Here is an 18,794-nt window from a genome sequence, read left to right as displayed (position 1 = left end):
TAAAGAAATCATTATGACGTACCATGAGGTCATAAATGAAAGGATTGTACTTACCATAAAAACACAATTGGGATGATTGTATGAAGCCTTCATTGTGTAATTTGGAAACTGCTTTGTAAGCGTCAATAAACAGATTGGGGGCAGGCGGGCTTGTGATGAATATTCTTTCTTAAGATGTATAACCTTCACTTTAGAGTATACACAATGGCTCGCTATTGGTGAATTGGATCAAATTAAGCTAGGTTACGAGAAATACTGAAATTGAATTTGGTGGTTGATTGTCAATTTCAATTGTGCTTTGATCTTAGCTTTGCTTATGGAAGCCTGTGTATGATTTTAAGTTCCTTCCTCTAGTTTACATTAATGTCTATGGTTTCGCTTGCCTCCCCGAAAGAGTAGAAGATTGATAGGCGTGTCGCACACCTAACAAAATTAAATAACCTAACTAAACCTCCTAACTATATCACAGAGAGAAAGTTGTTCTATGATTAGCTCTTAAACAGTGGTAACGCTAAAGGAAATTTAATATCAATAGTGGTTGAATAAACTATACTAATCAATATATAAATAGAAGAATCTATAGTTAAGTATCCCACTAGCATGAATTGATACAATCATAATTTCTACCCCAAACTAATCAATTAAATGTTCAAAAAAGTTCACCCTATAAATACCATAAACCTCTCCTGAATATCTATGGCTTTCTTAATAAGCACTCAAGTCTATTCCCGTGGAATCATGCAAATTAAAGACATTAAACGCGACATTCTAACTTCCTAACAATCTATTCTTCCTACTCACGTGGAGAATTTCATGTCCTTAATTGAAATACCCAAATCCGTCAAAACCCAACTCCCGTTGTGATTAAGACAATGGAATAATAACAATACTAATTATCCCTAATCTAGTATTGGAATATGCACAATCAATTAAGCAAGAATAATTCAATTAATATGAGAATTTAAAGAAATAATCATGAATTAAATCATACTAGGGTTCAACTTAACCATAGATAAAAGAACTACTCAAGCATAATTGAAATAAATAAACAAATTAGAGAACAAAGAGAAAAGAAGAAGAAAATAAGTACTTGAATTAATGGAAGAAAGGTAGAGTCTTGGAGAACAATGAAGATCTACAAGTTTCTCTCTCTAACTTCTCTCTAGAAACCCTAAAAAAGTGTGTACAATAGACTATCTTCCGTCATTGAACAAATAAAAGAGTATTTATAACTTCCTAAAATAATAAAATCGAGTTCGCGATACGCGTCATGGACCAGATCAACACAGACTAGTCAATAATGACATACACGGTTGACCTGTAACCATAAAATGTAATATACGAAAATAAGCTACTATCTTGAAGAAATTTGACTGACACGGACGTGTAAAAAATGACACGAATGCGTTGCCTTGTAATCCTCAGATTCCCCAAATCAACTTCGAACAGTTATAACTTTTGATACGGAGCTCCTTTTGGCGCATGCAATATATCGTTGGAAAGCTGTCATGTTTCGCACAAGTACATAAAGTCCTTTGCATCTTCTTCAATTCCAATCCGTTTTGAGCACATGATATATCGTGTTGATGGTAATACAAGTGCCTTAATCATCATGTCCTTAAAAAGGAGTCCAAAGTATCTGAAATTACATCAAAACACCAAACAACTCGTGAAAGCACCCTAGCTTATAAAAAGGGACCTAAATATGCATAAATGCAATGTAAAATGCTCTAATGTTACATGAAAATGCACCGTAATATGCAACTAAATTATGCTAGAATTTGTACTTATCAAAGATCACATGTCAAGTTGTTTAAAAAGAATATGTGAAGAGGGTGCTCACTACCCCTTTGACCTAGAAGTTAATATTTGCTGATTTTTGTGTTGTATGTGTTTGTAGTAACTGGAAATTAAACGATTAATAATAAAAAGAAGATGAAGATAGTAAAGGAAGGGAGAAGAGAGAAGAAGAATTTACAACAATTTCAAGCAATTTGAGTGTCCTTGCATCACTACAAAAGGGGAAAGACCAAACCACGAAGAAAGAATGATACCTTCCTTCCCCGCTGATTATTTTAAACATAGTTATTAGAGGTTGTTTCCCTCCTAAAAGTCCCCCTTAAACATCTATGTTGCATAAAACCGTATGGTGCTTTTGAAATGAAAATGTTTTTGGGAATCATTGACACATAAATGGTTAGGATTTCGGAAGCAGGAGGTTTCTGTGCTTCATAGCCGGAAAGTGGAAACATTAAACCTTAATTAACAAATGACTTAGTTGGAAATGTTACAAGGGTTTTATTGGGCATCAACTAATAGAAGCTGGCATGGAAAATTAGGTTCAACCACTTCGATTAGGATTCTGTAGGTTTTGGCTTTGATAAACTGTCACCTAAATGCTATATGGATCTGCTAAGAACTAATATTGTAGGGGAGAGGGTATTTTAGATATTATCTCTTTAGTTTACTTGGGGAATAAGTGGGGTAGTTTGCTAAGGGGAGTAGTATAAATATAGAGGAGTTAGAAGGGAAAAGGCATCTTGAAAATTGATAAGTTTAGTGAGAGAAATGATTACTTGGGAGAGCTCCAACCTCTCGAATGTTGGTTAGGTTGTGAATCGGTGTTTATCATCAATACAATCATATCTTAGTAGTTTTATCTTACAATATTCATAAGTAATTCTTCTTAATTCCTCTAAATCTGTTGTTATGCTGAGAAATTAGCTTAGAGTCATCTTGGTTCTTAGCAAATGGTATCTGAGCAGCACTATTCTGGAGATTAAGTGCCTGATTTTCGTGTTTACAAAAAAAAAAAAAAAAAAAAAAAAAAAATTCTGCCATGGAAGTTGCCAGTGCTCCTGGTCTGAAAATGAAGGAGATAGGAAAGGAAATCGCGAAAGAGGTGGAGGAAAACGTGAGAAGAAGTTTTGAGAAACTTCAAGAAGATTTGGTGAAGATAATCAATGAAGCGTTCTCTCCAATCCAACGAAATTGAAGTTACTTCGAGAGGAGCTTGAGGAGGAAGACAACCAGAAAATTCAGAGAGGGACGAAGAGGTGGTTACAAATCTGGAGAAGGTAAGATCAAGTGGTTGTCATAGAAAAGTTTTCGGTGACGAAAGAGATGAGATCCGGTCACCACACTTGTGGAAGAAACTTCTGGAGGGAGCAGGTTACAAGGCTAGTAGAAGGCGTGGTGATTTTTCGGGGGGTTATACTGGTGGATCGGGTGGTGCCATAAACAAATCTGGTTGTGTTGCAGCTGGAAGCACGTTAAGTGCACTAGGCTACGGATCCGGCCGAGGCTACAATCGCGGTGGTTTTGGTGGTTCCAGTCGAAGAAGGTTGTTTGAAAAGGAAAGAGAAGAGTCATTTGAACCTAGTGGTAACGGTGGAAGTGGGTCCGGTGGTGGTCCACTTGGAGGATATTTTGAGAGAGGAGGTGCCGGAGGAAGTGGTTCCGGTGGAGTTCCAGGCGTTGTCTTCGGTGGTTCGCCGGGTAGTAAATCTGGTAGTGGTTGTTTAGAGGTTCTGGGAGATATATGTGATAGTGGTTGTATGTTGGATGGTGGAAAAAAATGTTTTCACAGGTGGATCTGGTTGTGGTCTTAGTTATTTGGCCGGAAATTGGAAGTTTGGTGTTGGAACCGCCACTTGTGGTGGCCTGAAGAGGGAAGGAAGGAGTAGTCCTGAAGTGCAGATGTGGCTCAATGGATCGAGTGGTGGACCTGGAACATTTTCCGATGAGAAATCCACCGGTGATTCAGATCTCCTTGCCGGCAAAATGTTGGTGATGAAGATGGACGACATTCATGGAGGGGTTTATTGCAGAAGATTCCAGAACTTGAGCAGCAAAGAAGGATGAGTGAGGTCTGGGTTGGCTTAGAGAAGAAGCCATGGCTAGAAGGAGGTAGTAATGGCAATCTTGTAATTACTGAAAAAAGAGAGTCCATGGGCCAGCACCATTTCTAAATTCTCTCAGCCCAATCTTCCTGTCTCAAATATAAACCCACTGCTCACAGACCCACTTTCTTAACACCCAAATTTTCAGCCCTTATATCATTAAACTCATCCAGCATTTAATTGTTACACTAAATTCCTTTTCTGATTTCCACACTATCAGTTCCACTCTCACTTTGACTTCACAACCTCACGGCCTTCCACTTCCTTGTGACCACTTGATCACCACCCCAACTTTCTTCATCTCACCAGTTCCAAATTTCCTAAGTTCTTCCACAGCTTCACTCACTTCTCCACTCCATCTCTTTAAACCCAAAACCTTCAAGCCACAAGCCCATAACACCAGCAGCACACCATACCATTTCAGACACTCTTTCCTTCATCACTTCCAGGACTTTTTCTTTCTAGTGGAGGCACTCACTCGAGCCAGAGAACTTTATGAGGAGGAGCAGCAACACGAGCTAAAGCATAAACTAGGCTTGGGGACTGAAGGGCTGCAAGACACTGAATATACGAGTAAGGGCCAGAATTTAGTGATGATTACGACCCACCTTGAGGACAAGGTGGAAGTTTAGGGGGCCGGTAATGCTAAGAACTAATATTGTAGGGGAGAGGGTATTTTAGATATTATCTCTTTAGTTTACTTGGGGAATAAGTGGGGTAGTTTGCTAAGGGGAGTAGTATAAATATAGAGGAGTTAGAAGGGAAAAGGCATCTTGAAAATTGATAAGTTTAGTGAGAGAAATGATTACTTGGGAGAGCTCCAACCTCTCGAATGTTGGTTAGGTTGTAATCGGTGTTTATCATCAATACAATCATATCTTAGTAGTTTTATCTTACAATATTCATAAGTAATTCTTCTTAATTCCTCTAAATCTGTTGTTATGCTGAGAAATTAGCTTAGAGTCATCTTGGTTCTTAGCAAATGGTATCTGAGCAGCACTATTCTGGGAGATTAAGTGCCTGATTTTCGTGTTTACAAAAAAAAAAAAAAAAAAAAAAAAAAAATTCTGCCATGGAAGTTGCCAGTGCTCCTGGTCTGAAAATGAAGGAGATAGGAAAGGAAATCGCGAAAGAGGTGGAGGAAAACGTGAGAAGAAGTTTTGAGAAACTTCAAGAAGATTTGGTGAAGATAATCAATGAAGCGTTCTCTCCAATCCAACGAAAATTGAAGTTACTTCGAGAGGAGCTTGAGGAGGAAGACAACCAGAAAAATTCAGAGAGGGACGAAGAGGTGGTTACAAATCTGGAGAAGGTAAGATCAAGTGGTTGTCATAGAAAAGTTTTCGGTGACGAAAGAGATGGAGATCCGGTCACCACCACTTGTGGAAGAAACTTCTGGGAGGGAGCAGGTTACAAGGCTAGTAGAAGGCGTGGTGATTTTTCGGGGGGTTATACTGGTGGATCGGGTGGTGCCATAAACAAATCTGGTTGTGTTGCAGCTGGAAGCACGTTAAGTGCACTAGGCTACGGATCCGGCCGAGGCTACAATCGCGGTGGTTTTGGTGGTTCCAGTCGAAGAAGGTTGTTTGAAAAGGAAAGAGAAGAGTCATTTGAACCTAGTGGTAACGGTGGAAGTGGGTCCGGTGGTGGTCCACTTGGAGGATATTTTGAGAGAGGAGGTGCCGGAGGAAGTGGTTCCGGTGGAGTTCCAGGCGTTGTCTTCGGTGGTTCGCCGGGTAGTAAATCTGGTAGTGGTTGTTTAGAGGTTCTGGGAGATATATGTGATAGTGGTTGTATGTTGGATGGTGGAAAAAAATGTTTCACAGGTGGATCTGGTTGTGGTCTTAGTTATTTGGCCGGAAATTGGAAGTTTGGTGTTGGAACCGCCACTTGTGGTGGCCTGAAGAGGGAAGGAGGAGTAGTCCTGAAGTGCAGATGTGGCTCAAATGGATCGAGTGGTGGACCTGGAACATTTTCCGATGAGAAATCCACCGGTGATTCAGATCTCCTTGCCGGCAAAAATGTTGGTGATGAAGATGGACGACATTCATGGAGGGGTTTATTGCAGAAGATTCCAGAACTTGAGCAGCAAAGAAGGATGAGTGAGGTCTGGGTTGGCTTAGAGAAGAAGCCATGGCTAGAAGGAGGTAGTAATGGCAATCTTGTAATTACTGAAAAAAGAGAGTCCATGGGCCAGCCCATTTCTAAATTCTCTCAGCCCAATCTTCCTGTCTCAAATATAAACCCCACTGCTCACAGACCCACTTTCTTAACACCCAAAATTTTCAGCCCTTATATCATTAAACTCATCCAGCATTTAATTGTTACACTAAATTCTTTTTCTGATTTCCACACTATCAGTTCCACTCTCACTTTGACTTCACAACCTCACGGCCTTCCACTTCCTTGTGACCACTTGATCACCACCCCAACTTTCTTCATCTCACCAGTTCCAAATTTCCTAAGTTCTTCCACAGCTTCACTCACTTCTCCACTCATCTTTAAACCCAAAACCTTCAAGCCACAAGCCCATAACACCAGCAGCACCATACCATTTCAGACACTCTTTCCTTCATCACTTCCAGGACTTTTTCTTTCTAGTGGAGGCACTCACTCGAGCCAGAGAACTTTATGAGGAGGAGCAGCAACACGAGCTAAAGCATAAACTAGGCTTGGGGACTGAAGGGCTGCAAGACACTGAATATACGAGTAGAGGGCCAGAATTTAGTGATGATTACGACCCACCTTGAGGACAAGGTGGAAGTTTAGGGGGCCGGTAATGCTAAGAACTAATATTGTAGGGGAGAGGGTATTTTAGATATTATCTCTTTAGTTTACTTGGGGAATAAGTGGGGTAGTTTGCTAAGGGGAGTAGTATAAATATAGAGGAGTTAGAAGGGAAAAGGCATCTTGAAAATTGATAAGTTTAGTGAGAGAAATGATTACTTGGGAGAGCTCCAACCTCTCGAATGTTGGTTAGGTGTAATCGGTGTTTATCATCAATACAATCATATCTTAGTAGTTTTATCTTACAATATTCATAAGTAATTCTTCTTAATTCCTCTAAATCTGTTGTTATGCTGAGAAATTAGCTTAGAGTCATCTTGGTTCTTAGCAGGATCTTGATCGTCTTGATGGTTGTTATCTCGAGGAGTTGGCTGTAATGTGAAACTATGGTTTGTATTTTTAGTGGCTTTACAGATGGGCAACATATCTGTGTCGCATGCTTTCTTGCATTTCCTATGTCACTCTTTGTATTTTAACTAGGATTTAGGCTTGTAGACCACTTTCAACGTCTGTCCACTCCCTTGTATGGTTCTATTATGTTTGTATCATTGTATGTCTTTTCATCAAAGTTGGAGTGTACAATAGCATTTATAACTTTGTCTTACTTTGGACCTTTTTTTTTTTTGTACTCTCCTTTACTTCAAAGTTTCAATGAAGTTTGTAGTACTGTACAGTAGTTAGTTAAATGTTTGTATGTTATGACCTACTTTGCAATTGCATAGGTAAGGACGTAAGGTCCAAAATGATTTTCCTCAACTGCCGTATGGGGTAGGCTAATTATGTCCTAAGCCCCACTTCTTCTCGTTAGGTAAGAGATTCATTAGAGTTATTAGATGTTACAATATCATAGCTTGGCTTGTGTTTACTTCACTTTCCTTTTCATTTTAACTCTTTATTTTTTCTGGGAAGCATTATGTAGTAAGACATTACTTATGCTGTTAGGACATGGATTCCTAGGAATACTTTTAGCATGTCTGCTACATTCTGCTACATTGGCTTAGCTAATATTATGCTTGAATTGGTTTAGTAAGTGCTTTGTTTCTCAACTTCATCTTCTACTTTGTATTTAATCTCTAAATGACTGAAATTTTCCTTCTTTTAATGGATAGGTTGAGCGAGTTGTTGGCATGGTTGAGGGTGCAATTTTAGTTGTAGATGCTGGTGAAGGTCCACTTGCCCAAACAAAATTTGTTTTGGCAAAGGCTTTAAAGTATGGTTTGCACCCTATTTTGCTCTTGAACAAGGTAGATAAACCTTCAGGTGAGTTCTCTATCTAATATCTTAGACAAGCTTGTTTATATCTTGTAATAATTGTATACAAGCGAGAATCAACTTTATGCTTCTACTAGATTTATGTATTCTGGCCTTGCAATGTGCTATGCCATAAAAATTGTATCAAATTATGGAATTTTGGTTGTCAACTCATATCTTCCCATTCTTTGCAGTAGGAAACTTCTATTTTATTCTAGCGAGGTCATTGTTTATCAGTTGTCAAAGTTAAATTTCTTCCTCTTCTTTCATCTTGAAAACTTTGGTCTTATCTAGAGGTTTAGATGGCAGGACTCATGTAGTTGATCAAATCAAAAGGACCATCTGATGAGAAGATAATATATTTGTGTAAGGCTTTGTTATGCGAGGATGTCATAGACGATTCACCTAAAGAAGCAAACAATGAAAGCTTAATGGCCTTAAGTAGCGTGTATTTCATTTTCCTTTAATCTCCGGGGTGAAGAACACCTGCTTTTACTAACTTGAAGAGAGATTATGAAAGTTTTTGATACTTATTATTTAAAGTTTATGGGTGAACTTAGGACCAGGACTTGTGAATGAAAAGTAAGGTTGGGCTATTTTAACCTGCGAACTTAGGTGGTGAATGACTTCCAGTTGTCCACGAGGAACGTATGTGTAGCTAGCTACTAACATATATATTCGTGTACTTGGTTTTACTGTGTTTATTGGTTTTACGTGTTTTTCAATTTATGGTGCATGTTCAATGCTAAATTCCGGTTAAAAATTATGAATCATGTTAATTTTCTTGCAGATTTAAATGTGTTTTCAAAAAATCATACTTATTACCTCCATTAAGACTTATGAATCACACCTTTTGTCTTTATTTTCTTGCAGATATAAATGTGTTTTCAAAAAATCATACTTATTACCTCCATTAAGACTTATGAATCCACCTTTTGTGTGGACTTGTGATCTAATTGATGAATAAAGTACTTGTTGTCATATGATTTTGAATCGAGTATGTAAATATTACTCCATTCAGCTCCCTTGTGGTCTATCCTAGTTGAAGATAGACATTAATCATTAATTTGTACATAATACATTAATCTAGAAACTTCAATTATAATTGTCATGAATCATAAGAAACGATGAAGTCACAAGTGCTTGTTATAGGACAATAGGAATGCACTTCCCAGTAGCTAGCTCAAGAGGAGGAGAGTCCATTGTCCTATATAAACCACACCAACCTCCTATACGGTCGATGTGAGATCGTTTCCCCAGGATCAGTCCATAACATTCGTCCCCCCATAAGGACCAACGTGCTCGTTGGTCACAATTGGTTCTAGGCCACCACTATGAGGTTTGACTCTGATACCATTTGTTATAGGACAATATGAATGCACTTCCCAAAAGCTAGCTCAAGAGGAGGAGAGCCCATGTCCTATATAAACCACACACCAACCTCCCATACGGTCGATGTGGGATCCTTTCCCTGGGATCAGTCGATAATAGTGTTCCAAAATTTTTCATCTTTGACCCAAAAAAACTAATTAATACGAACACTGTTAAATGGAAGAGTTAGTGTTTGTTCTTTATTTTGTGATTTCAGTTTCAATGATGGAAATCATTACCTACTAAACATGAAGTGTTGATTTTCTTAATTATCTTGACACTCTTTAACATTATGCTTATGTGGTGCTGGCTGTTACCATGATTCCTGTAGTCAGTACAGTATTTTCGCTGGTTGACACATATCTAATGTAAGCTATCATTAAGCGCTTGGTCCTTAAGCACCTATTTGAACATTAAAGTATCTACGAGGACTCTTTTGTATGTCTTCTAGATAGGAATGGCAACGGTTCGAACTCGGGGCGGATCATGCATAATCCGAGTCCGACCCTACAAGAAGTCGGATTATAAATCCGACTCCGAATCCAGCTCTGACATCCGACTCCCAATCTCCGAATCCGATGTGACTTCCAGATACAAAGTCCGATTCGACCCGAGTCGGAGTTCCTTCCCCTTTTCGTCCACGGTGAACACTCCATTAAGGTGGGGTTTTTTCTTTGCATTTTTTAAAATAATCACATGACTAATTTTTAAATTAAACTTCCTAATTCGAACCAAATACATTGACCTTAAAGAAAAATAATATTTGTACTTAACAATAATAATCTTTTACACACAGCCAATACAAATCCAACAAAGTTCAATTATCTAATACTATTAAACTAATACAATTCATTCAAGTCTTCAATCCAAGTTTTCATCAAACATAAACCTACATAATATACAAAGCAACACTTAAGTATCATAAAGTCTACATCCAAATTAGTAATAGAAACAGAAAAAATTATGTGCTTAGAAAAAAAACAGAAAAAGAAAAAGTTAAACAAAACAGAAAATGAAAAAAAGAACAATGAAAGAATGGATACTGGAAAAAGAAAGGAACCAAAAAAAAAAGAGAAACAAGTCCAGAATCGTCATCAACTCATCAACATCATTATAATAACTTATCATTATCAACACCAATTGGATTTCTATTCATCAACATCAAACGAAAATCATCAAAACACGAAAAATATAAATTCTGAAAATGAAAAACTCGAAAATCCCAGAAAACAAAAAAATGGAGAATCAAAAAACGAAAAAAATCAATAAACACAAATATAAAAATTCAGAAGACATAAAGACACAAATTAGAAAAGGAAATATGAAAGCAAACCGAAAAGTCAGAACATGGGCAAAATATGATCCAGATTCCAAAACAACAATTTAAGAAATAAAAAATTATAAGATTTCAAAGGTGCGGATCGAAGTCTTATCATTTTTGATTTCTTAAATTGCTGTTTTGGAATCTGGAGCATATTTTGCCCATGTTCTGACTTTTCGGTTTGCTTCCATATTTTGCCCATGATCTGACTTCTTGTAGGGTCAGACTCGGATTGTACATAATCCGCCAAGAGTCTGACCCATTGCCATTCGTAACCGAGAGAAAGTCGATTGAGGATGTAGTAAATATTGAATGGGTCATTAGTAAGTGTGTTAAGCACGTTAGGTCGATCTTACACAAGATTGGAGATAGACCATGGAAGAAAAACTCGGCCGTTCCGTTATGGAACGGCCGCTTTGTAACGGATTTGAGAGTGGCCGTTCCGTTATATACCGTTATGTAACGTTTTTTTTTAATTCACAAGATTCTCGGCGTTACGCCGTTACAGAACGGTGTAACGCCGTTCTAGAACGTTATACAGGAGCAAAATGACCGTTCTTTTCAGATGGGGTCTAGGGAAGAAGAAGATGACAAATTTACTTGCGGTGGGAAGATTTTAGGCAGAAAAAGTAAGATTTTTGACATGAAATAAAGCAAAAATTATATATTTCGTATCTTGAATTTCACAAAAAATCCAACATAAACCAACAACAAAATTATCTATATAAACCCCTAACCTAAAATAGTAGAATACATAAAAATTGAAAACTAAACAAAGTAGTAGAGGAGAGTACCAGATTAAGAGCACAACACATAAACCAAATAATTTTCAAATACTCAGGTAACAACTAACCTCAATATTTTGTGCATTACTTTTGTTTTCTGATTTTTTTTTTTTGCAATTCTGCCATTTCTTTTGCTGTGATGCTTGGCGTTAGTTTTCTTGCCTGTTGGTACTTGGTTGTCTTCTTGTTTGTTGTTCCTTCTTTGTGAGTTTTTGTTGTGTGAAGAAAAGTAGAAGAGAAAGAATTTATTTTTGTGAGTTCTTGATGCTTGGCGTGAATTATGTTCACCAGATGAAGAAGCTGAATGAAGAAAGGTGCTTTTTTTGAAAAATAAAAAAGGCTGAGATGTGTAATTGTGTACTGTAGAAAGGAAGAAGAAGATGTTTTTTAAAAAAATAAAAAAGGCAGAGATGTATACTGTAGAAGATGATGATGTGTTATCATAAGTTATGTATTTGGATGACAAGTTGACAACTATGTGAAAGTTGTAGGGTAGGTCAGTAGGTGTACTTGTACCAGTGTGTAATGTTAGTCTTTGTTTTTTTTTTTGACCGGATATGTTAGTCTTTGTTAGATATTTATTAAAAATGAGTTTTTTATTTTTTTGTGAGTGGGCTTGTAATAAGATGCATTATTGGTGCATCAAATTTTCATAAACCAAGGTATAATATAATGATTTACCCAAAAAAAATACTTCTAAAGTTCATAAAAAAAAGGTACAATATAATACAATAATGTAATTACTTGTCCTCCTATAAAAATTGTAATAACTTGTGTTATGTTAATTTATTTATGATTTAGGCTAATGTATATTTTTTATTGATGCTAACATTAGTTAATATTAATACTATTATATGAACATATGTTGGCATATTATTGGTGCATCAAATTTTCATAAACCAAGGTATAATATAATGAAGGAGGAAAAGGTAAGCTATCTAAAACAGAAACACACATATTAAGTATTTTATTTTTCCACAATTAGTTGTTATATGAATTGTTGATTATTTTAATTCATTTATTAGTTAAATAATTATTAAATAATTATTAATGTGTGACAAGTATCCCAAATAGTGTATTTCAATCTAATATGGTACTATAAACAAAAAAAATGTAAAAACAAGCTTCAAAACCGACTTATGTGAATTTTTCCAATAAATTCACGCCGCGACGGCCGCGAAACGTTCTATTTGGCCGTTACGGGCCGTTCCCGCGAAAACGCGACCGTTACCGCGAACGCGACCGCGACCGCGTTTTTTTTCCATGAGATAGACCAAGATGTGATTCATAGGATATAGTGACGGTAATTTGAATGGAGAGGGGTAATTCGTATTAGTATTTGGGCATGTGGGAAAGATCATAGTAGGAAGAAGGGGGTAGCAGCTGGCAGCTAGAGGTGGTTTGGGCATGTGAGACTTTGGCTGGATGATAAACCAGTTAGGTTTGTAGAAGGTTCGGATGTCGGAAATTTTCAAAGTTGAGGGAGGCCAAAAATAACTTGGACAGAGGTAGAATCGATATGAAGAAATTAAGTGTATGGGAGCATTTAGTGTTTGATAGAAGAGAATGGAGGCATTTCATGTGAACAAACTGGGAGATAAATGCGACCCCATCTTATTGGGATCAAGGCTATGCCATTGCTGTTGTCAATCTAGATATATATTATTTTAAGAGTATTGCTTTTACTATCTTATTTGCATTCTCTACCATCTAGACCTTTTTTCTTGGTTATTTGTCGAGGCTTATGTGCTTCGATGATACTCATGCAGTGTCTGAAGAGAGATGTAATGAAGTGGAAAGCCTGGTATTTGATCTTTTCGCGAATCTTGGTGCTACAGGTTTGTAAGTGACATGAGAATGTCTGCTGGCTGATTCCTATTTTATTTTTTTCTCTGCATTTTACTGTATGATATAATTTTCCATGCTGCTTCAGAGGAACAGTTGGATTTTCCTGTTCTCTATGCCTCTGCTAAAGAAGGATGGGCATCATTAGAATACACCAAGAGTCCCCCTGAAGAAGCTAAGAATATGTCAGATTTGCTTGATACCATAATCAGACATGTTCCTCCCCCAACAGCAAGCCTTGATGCTCCTTTCCAGATGCTGGTTGGTATTTGTATTTGCATTTCTAGAAATGATTTTAGATTGTGCGACTGTATTTCTCACCTAAACACGAGAATGAAGAAGGTAGAGGGCTTAGAGAAATCATAGAAGTGAAGGGCTCATCTATGTCTTTGATGCTTGAAAGTGCTTAGTTGATTTTGATCTTATCTTTGACATCTGAATATATTGTGTCACTTGGAAATGGAACTTAAAAAGGGGATATGCACATTTTCAGAAGTTGCAAACGTGGGAATGCCGAATATTTATTTGTAAAAATTTACGAAAAACTTAAGTAGAAAGAAGCTAGTTGTGAAGATAATTACATTTTATATGATTTAGTTACAATTTTATCACCAAAAGAGAGGTGGGGGTAACCCAAAAGTGATTATGGCTAACTTGAGATTTGAAAGATGGAAGAACCTTGAAGGCTCCGTTTGGTAGAGCGTGAAACATTTTCCTGGAATTTTTTTTTACACTATTTTCAATTTTACACTTTTTGGTTTGTAAAGGATTGTAAAACCATTTTCCCTAGGTATATAAAGTTGTCTAACCAATGATGGAAAACCATTTTCCCTTCAAAATGAAGGGAAAATTATTTTCTTTCCTTTTCCTTATCTCTTGTAAACTCTTCTCACTACCTCCTTACTTTCTGTTTCATTTTTCATTTTCCATTCGTTTCATCATTTTTCTTACATGGAACCAAATGATGGAAAACTAATTTCCATTGTAAATTGTTTTCTATTGTAAATTGTTTTACATGAAATCATTTAGACTTAAAATGTTTTACACCCAACCAAACGGAGCCGAAACTCCTAAGGGTTTTTGCCCTACGTTAATGAATTTTTTTGGAAACAAAACATTCTGAAACTGGACAAAGAGCTCATGAAGCTTCCTTGCCATCAATGTGAAATATGGAACTGTTGTCTTTTGGGATGGATAGATTTATGTATGCTCAAGGTCTTGCTCTTTACTTAAGTTATACTTTTCTTAAAATCTTAAAAAGGATGTTTGACAGAGTCCTCCTTAGGTCTCGATGATGGAAAAGGACTCCTTTCTTGGGAGAATATTGACTGGTCGCATCTCATCTGGAGTAATCCGTATTGGCGACAAAGTGCATGGACTGCGTGGCACTGATACAGGAGTTCAAAAGATTGAAGAAGGGAAGGTTAGTTGGTAAAAGCTGTTATGTCTTTTAAGTATATGAATTGCACCTTGTATATTGTGTATTACATACGTATCTCTCACTGTCACATATTATGTGAAGAAGTGAGAACTTTTATGAAGAAATTATACATTGTAGCCTACAAGTTTCAATTTTTTTACATGTTGGCAGGGCAAAAAAATTATTATACAAAGTCACCCTTAAGTTCCTGATAGTCTACATAGTGGCCTTTAATACTGCACTTCACCCTTAAACAACCTAACCACCACCCTAACACCCAAAAACGCCCCTTTCTCTCTCATCTTTCCACCACTCATCTTTCCACCGCTCATCTTTCCACCGCTCATCTTTCTCTCTTCTCAACTTTCTGAATCAAATACAAGCGCGAATGATACAAGCTCAACTTGACACGAATTTGTTATTTGATTCTCATGACGGTGTCGGAGATTCCGCTGGTGCCGAACTCGATGAGACACTCGTTAGGTTCAGTGCGGCAGTTGAGAAAGAGCTCCAAAATGTTGAGATCTTGAAGAATGGCGAAATTGTAAGGATCGCAAGAGAAGTTGCCTAAAATTGCGACGGTTTTTTCCTTGGTTTAGGATATTGTGGGATTTTGGAACTAGGTAACTAATTGTTAGAGGTGCTCGTGTGATGCGTGGTGGTTTCTTGGGGTGTTTCGAGGGCAGTGGGAATGGTTTAGTGGGTGCTGTGGTGGTGGTTCGTGGTGGTTTCAATGGGAGAGGGGGTGGTTTGTGGGTGTTGTGGTGGTCGGGTTTTGAGTGGCAGAGGAGGTGATTTGTGGGGTTCGGCGGGTGTTCGAATGGTGGTAGCATTGGTTGATGTAGGGATGCTAAGGATGTTGGGCGGTGGTGGTGCTGCTGTGGTGGCTTAGCGTGGTTTAGAGAGAGAAAGGGGATGGGGAGAAGAGAGAAAAGGGAGGAGATAGGAGAGAGAAATGGCTAGAGTTTAATTGTTGAGCCACCTATTAATGAAATAAGGCCACTATGTAGAATTTTCCAAACTTAGGAGTCACTTTGTAATTTTGTATAATATTTTTTTTCCTTGCCACCATATAGAAAAGTTGAAACTTGAAGGTCACCATTTAAAATTTCCCAGTTTTCTATTGTGATTTGGTGCAAGTGACTAAAATCTTGGACAAGAATTAAGGTGTGAGATAGCAGATGGAAAGACCACTGGCTATAATGTTTAGATTCAGTGTCACCCTTGGGTATTGACTATTAGTCGAGAATTTGAAATGGACAAGTAGAGGATGACTTGGAATAGGAAAGTTTATTCTCTTTACTGGAAGATATTGGGACATGATTGCTAGTATTGAGCGTTATAGTATGGAAACGCAATCAAGAAATACTCTCCTTTCTTTGATGCAGATTGTAAGGGACATGATTAAGTGCTGCCATGGGGTTAGAACCCATATAGCTTAGAGTGTGAACTAGGGTCAGAACTATTAGAACAGCGCGACATGGAGCTCTACTTGTCAGAAGGGAAAAATTGGTTTGGATTCACCAACAATTTTCAAAAGGAGTAGCTTATAAACCATGTTTAGATCAACGCAATCAAAGGGACTAGCAAATAGGGATAGACATAAGGTGCGATTTGACCTTAAAAAACCCGAAGAAGATGATTAATTGGTTCTAACCAGATATGGATTTGAGGGTGAAGGTAGTATGATGACGGAATGCTATAAGAGCCTGTATGACAGCCTCTACTAATTTACCTCTATATGTGCAATGTTTGGACGATTAAAGCTTGCCCACATTTACCAAATTTTAGCATCTGAAATTTGATTAGTGCAGCCAAAAAAACTCTCAATTTTTGCCAAATTCCCATAATTAGTATGGTTAAAAGGCACTAACATGAGATCTAAATTTTTCCATAGTTTAGATGCTAATTAGTGGTTAAAATTTTCGATTCAATCCGTTTTAACAATAGTAATGTGGAAAAGCCATGTCATTTACAGGTGATATCATCTGCATGTTATAATAAAGAAATTGAAGAGAAAGAATGACATTAGAAAGGAGTTTTTGTTTTGAAGCCCTCGGAACATCCGTCATCATTGTTAGAAGACTTTTGATCACTGTATAGTACTATTGAAGAGGAAGAGGAATTTTTTTTGATCTTATTCTTGAATGTGGTTTGTGTTTGATGTTTGTTAAGCGCTTGATTTGGAGAGAAGAAGAGAGAAGAATGATCTTTAAAGTCTATTATGCATAATATTGAATGATCTGATACGGACGTGCAAGGGAGTATATATAGGGTAATAAGCCAAGCTCCTGGCGTTATCTTGGAGAATAAGGAATAATAGGTGGCACTGACTATCCTTTAGCGCGGTCTGCACTTTGCACTCTGCACTCTGCACTCTGCACTCTGCACAGGACAGTGACCTGACAAACTTTTTCTTTTAGCTTTGTTTAGGCGCCAGTTATGTAGCATTTAGCGATATACATCATGTTGGTTCAACAATTGGCCTTAAGATTCAGACAGGGAAATCTATTTCCTCATGTCTGAGATAAGATTGTTTTGATTCCCGAGCCTTTTCTTTCTTGTTCGTGGATTGTCTATCCTCATTTTCCCATCCCTCATCATTCAGGTATCAAACTCTCTCTCTGTTTTCATCCGAAGTATTTATTCTTTAATTTGTTCATCTGTACACCTTAATATCCGATTAACGCACTTATAGATTCTAATGGTCCCTGGAGCTTAGGGGAATATTTCATGTTGTAGGTGTGTGCATCATATTCATGCCACAAGGTAGTCCAAAACTCCAAACTGAGGGAAATGCTGTGAACCTACTAAAAAACCAGAAACTCCCTTCCATGATTCTTCAAATTAAGAGGTCCATAGAGAAGCAGTGTGCAGTGCTGATTTGGCAGGAAAATCTGATGGAGTTGGTTATTGTTCTGGCTTCGAGTGTTCGAGGCTTAGAGGGTTAAGTGGGGGAGGGGGTTTAGCTGCTTTGTTCTGTATCTGAAGTGCTAGGTCTGGTATGCTTTGTAAAACTAAGCTCTATTCCAGAATGGTTTGATTGGAATTGTAGGGTTGGCTTGGTATCATACTATCATTTGGATTTTCGGTTTTGAGCGTTTACTTCCATTCTTTTATAAATGAATATTTAGATATCAGATTGCACTTTATGTCTTATAGTTTGTGGTTGGTCTTTTTAATGTTGAGAGTTTCCACTGTGAGAGATTCAACCTTAAAACGATACACACACTTCTTTGAAAACTTAAAAATTGAAAACTTCAAACTCAAAATGATATCGAACAAAAGCAAGCCCTATGCTTTCCTGAGGAGAAAAAATGACAGTTGACACCATTGATTGGATGTGTTCCCATATTAATCCTAAGTTCGATCATTTATGAATAATCCCATGTTTCGGGACATTCTCCCCATAGAAGTTGGTCCAATTTAGGATGTTCAGAAAAGCCATCTATCATGCTCTAATTGGCAATGGTTAGTCTTGTGCAAGTAAAGGAGAGAGAGGAGAGAGAAAAATGACACTTCAGAGAGTTCAGACCTTCCAAGTAAGCAAAATATAACATCTGGTATAGGTAATAAGTCATTTGGACCAAAATGGCAAGGATGCTCACTTGGTTATCAATCAAATTTTGGATTATATAGGAAGACACCCCAAACTTAGAATTCATAATGTCAATATTTCCATTAGAAATCTATGTTATACATGGAATTAAACTCTTTCGTTGTGTTACAGAATGACTATTCTCTAAGGATTTTGGACTTGCCGTTCCATGAAATTTTGTTAGGGAACACCATAATAAAAATCACATATTTTTCCTGCATTATACGTTCCATAACACGAAGTCGCCGTGTCAGATTGTTTTTATCCCCGTTACATCCGTTCTTTTCTAACATTGGCCAAAAATATTTTAAGAATTAATTATATAGCATTGAAACATGATATTTTGATAAATTTGATAATATTATATTGTAATAATGCTTCATAAATTAAAACAATGCAAATAAGGTTAGGACATATTAATGTGAGTATTTTGAAAAAATTCATGCCGCGTCGGCTGTGATCCGTTCCATGCATCTGTTACAAGCCACTTATGTGACAACGCAAACGTCACCGC

At 37.3% G+C, this 18,794-nt stretch overlaps 1 protein-coding gene and 2 long non-coding RNA genes across 4 annotated transcripts in view; all 3 read left to right on the top strand.

The window, feature by feature from the left end:
- The window catches only part of LOC104903426 (uncharacterized), a 44,179-nt gene that overhangs the window by 1,946 nt on the left and 23,439 nt on the right, over positions 1-18,794 (top strand). For both annotated transcript variants that reach the window (XR_007270177.2, XM_010691454.3), the window contains exons 3-6: positions 7,799-7,949; positions 13,187-13,255; positions 13,351-13,523; positions 14,548-14,685. Coding sequence is in view for 1 of the 2 variants with exons in the window: in XM_010691454.3 (XP_010689756.1) it covers positions 7,799-7,949; positions 13,187-13,255; positions 13,351-13,523; positions 14,548-14,685 (531 nt within the window). In the remaining variant the exon portion in view is untranslated. The remainder of the gene's footprint in view (positions 1-7,798; positions 7,950-13,186; positions 13,256-13,350; positions 13,524-14,547; positions 14,686-18,794) is intronic.
- On the top strand, positions 7,956-12,223 carry LOC104907306 (uncharacterized). The gene is made up of 2 exons (XR_792000.4): positions 7,956-11,473; positions 11,709-12,223. It is a non-coding gene; the product is annotated as an uncharacterized LOC104907306 (long non-coding RNA).
- On the top strand, positions 14,692-17,841 carry LOC130590073 (uncharacterized). Its single transcript, XR_008967665.1, has 2 exons — positions 14,692-17,290; positions 17,425-17,841. It is a non-coding gene; the product is annotated as an uncharacterized LOC130590073 (long non-coding RNA).

The sequence above is a fragment of the Beta vulgaris genome, chromosome 9 (assembly GCF_026745355.1).
Source record: "Beta vulgaris subsp. vulgaris cultivar EL10 chromosome 9, EL10.2, whole genome shotgun sequence".
Taxonomy (NCBI): domain Eukaryota; kingdom Viridiplantae; phylum Streptophyta; class Magnoliopsida; order Caryophyllales; family Amaranthaceae; genus Beta; species Beta vulgaris.
The sequence above is the reverse complement of the archived record's forward strand: the minus strand, read 5'-3'. Positions and strand labels throughout refer to the sequence as shown.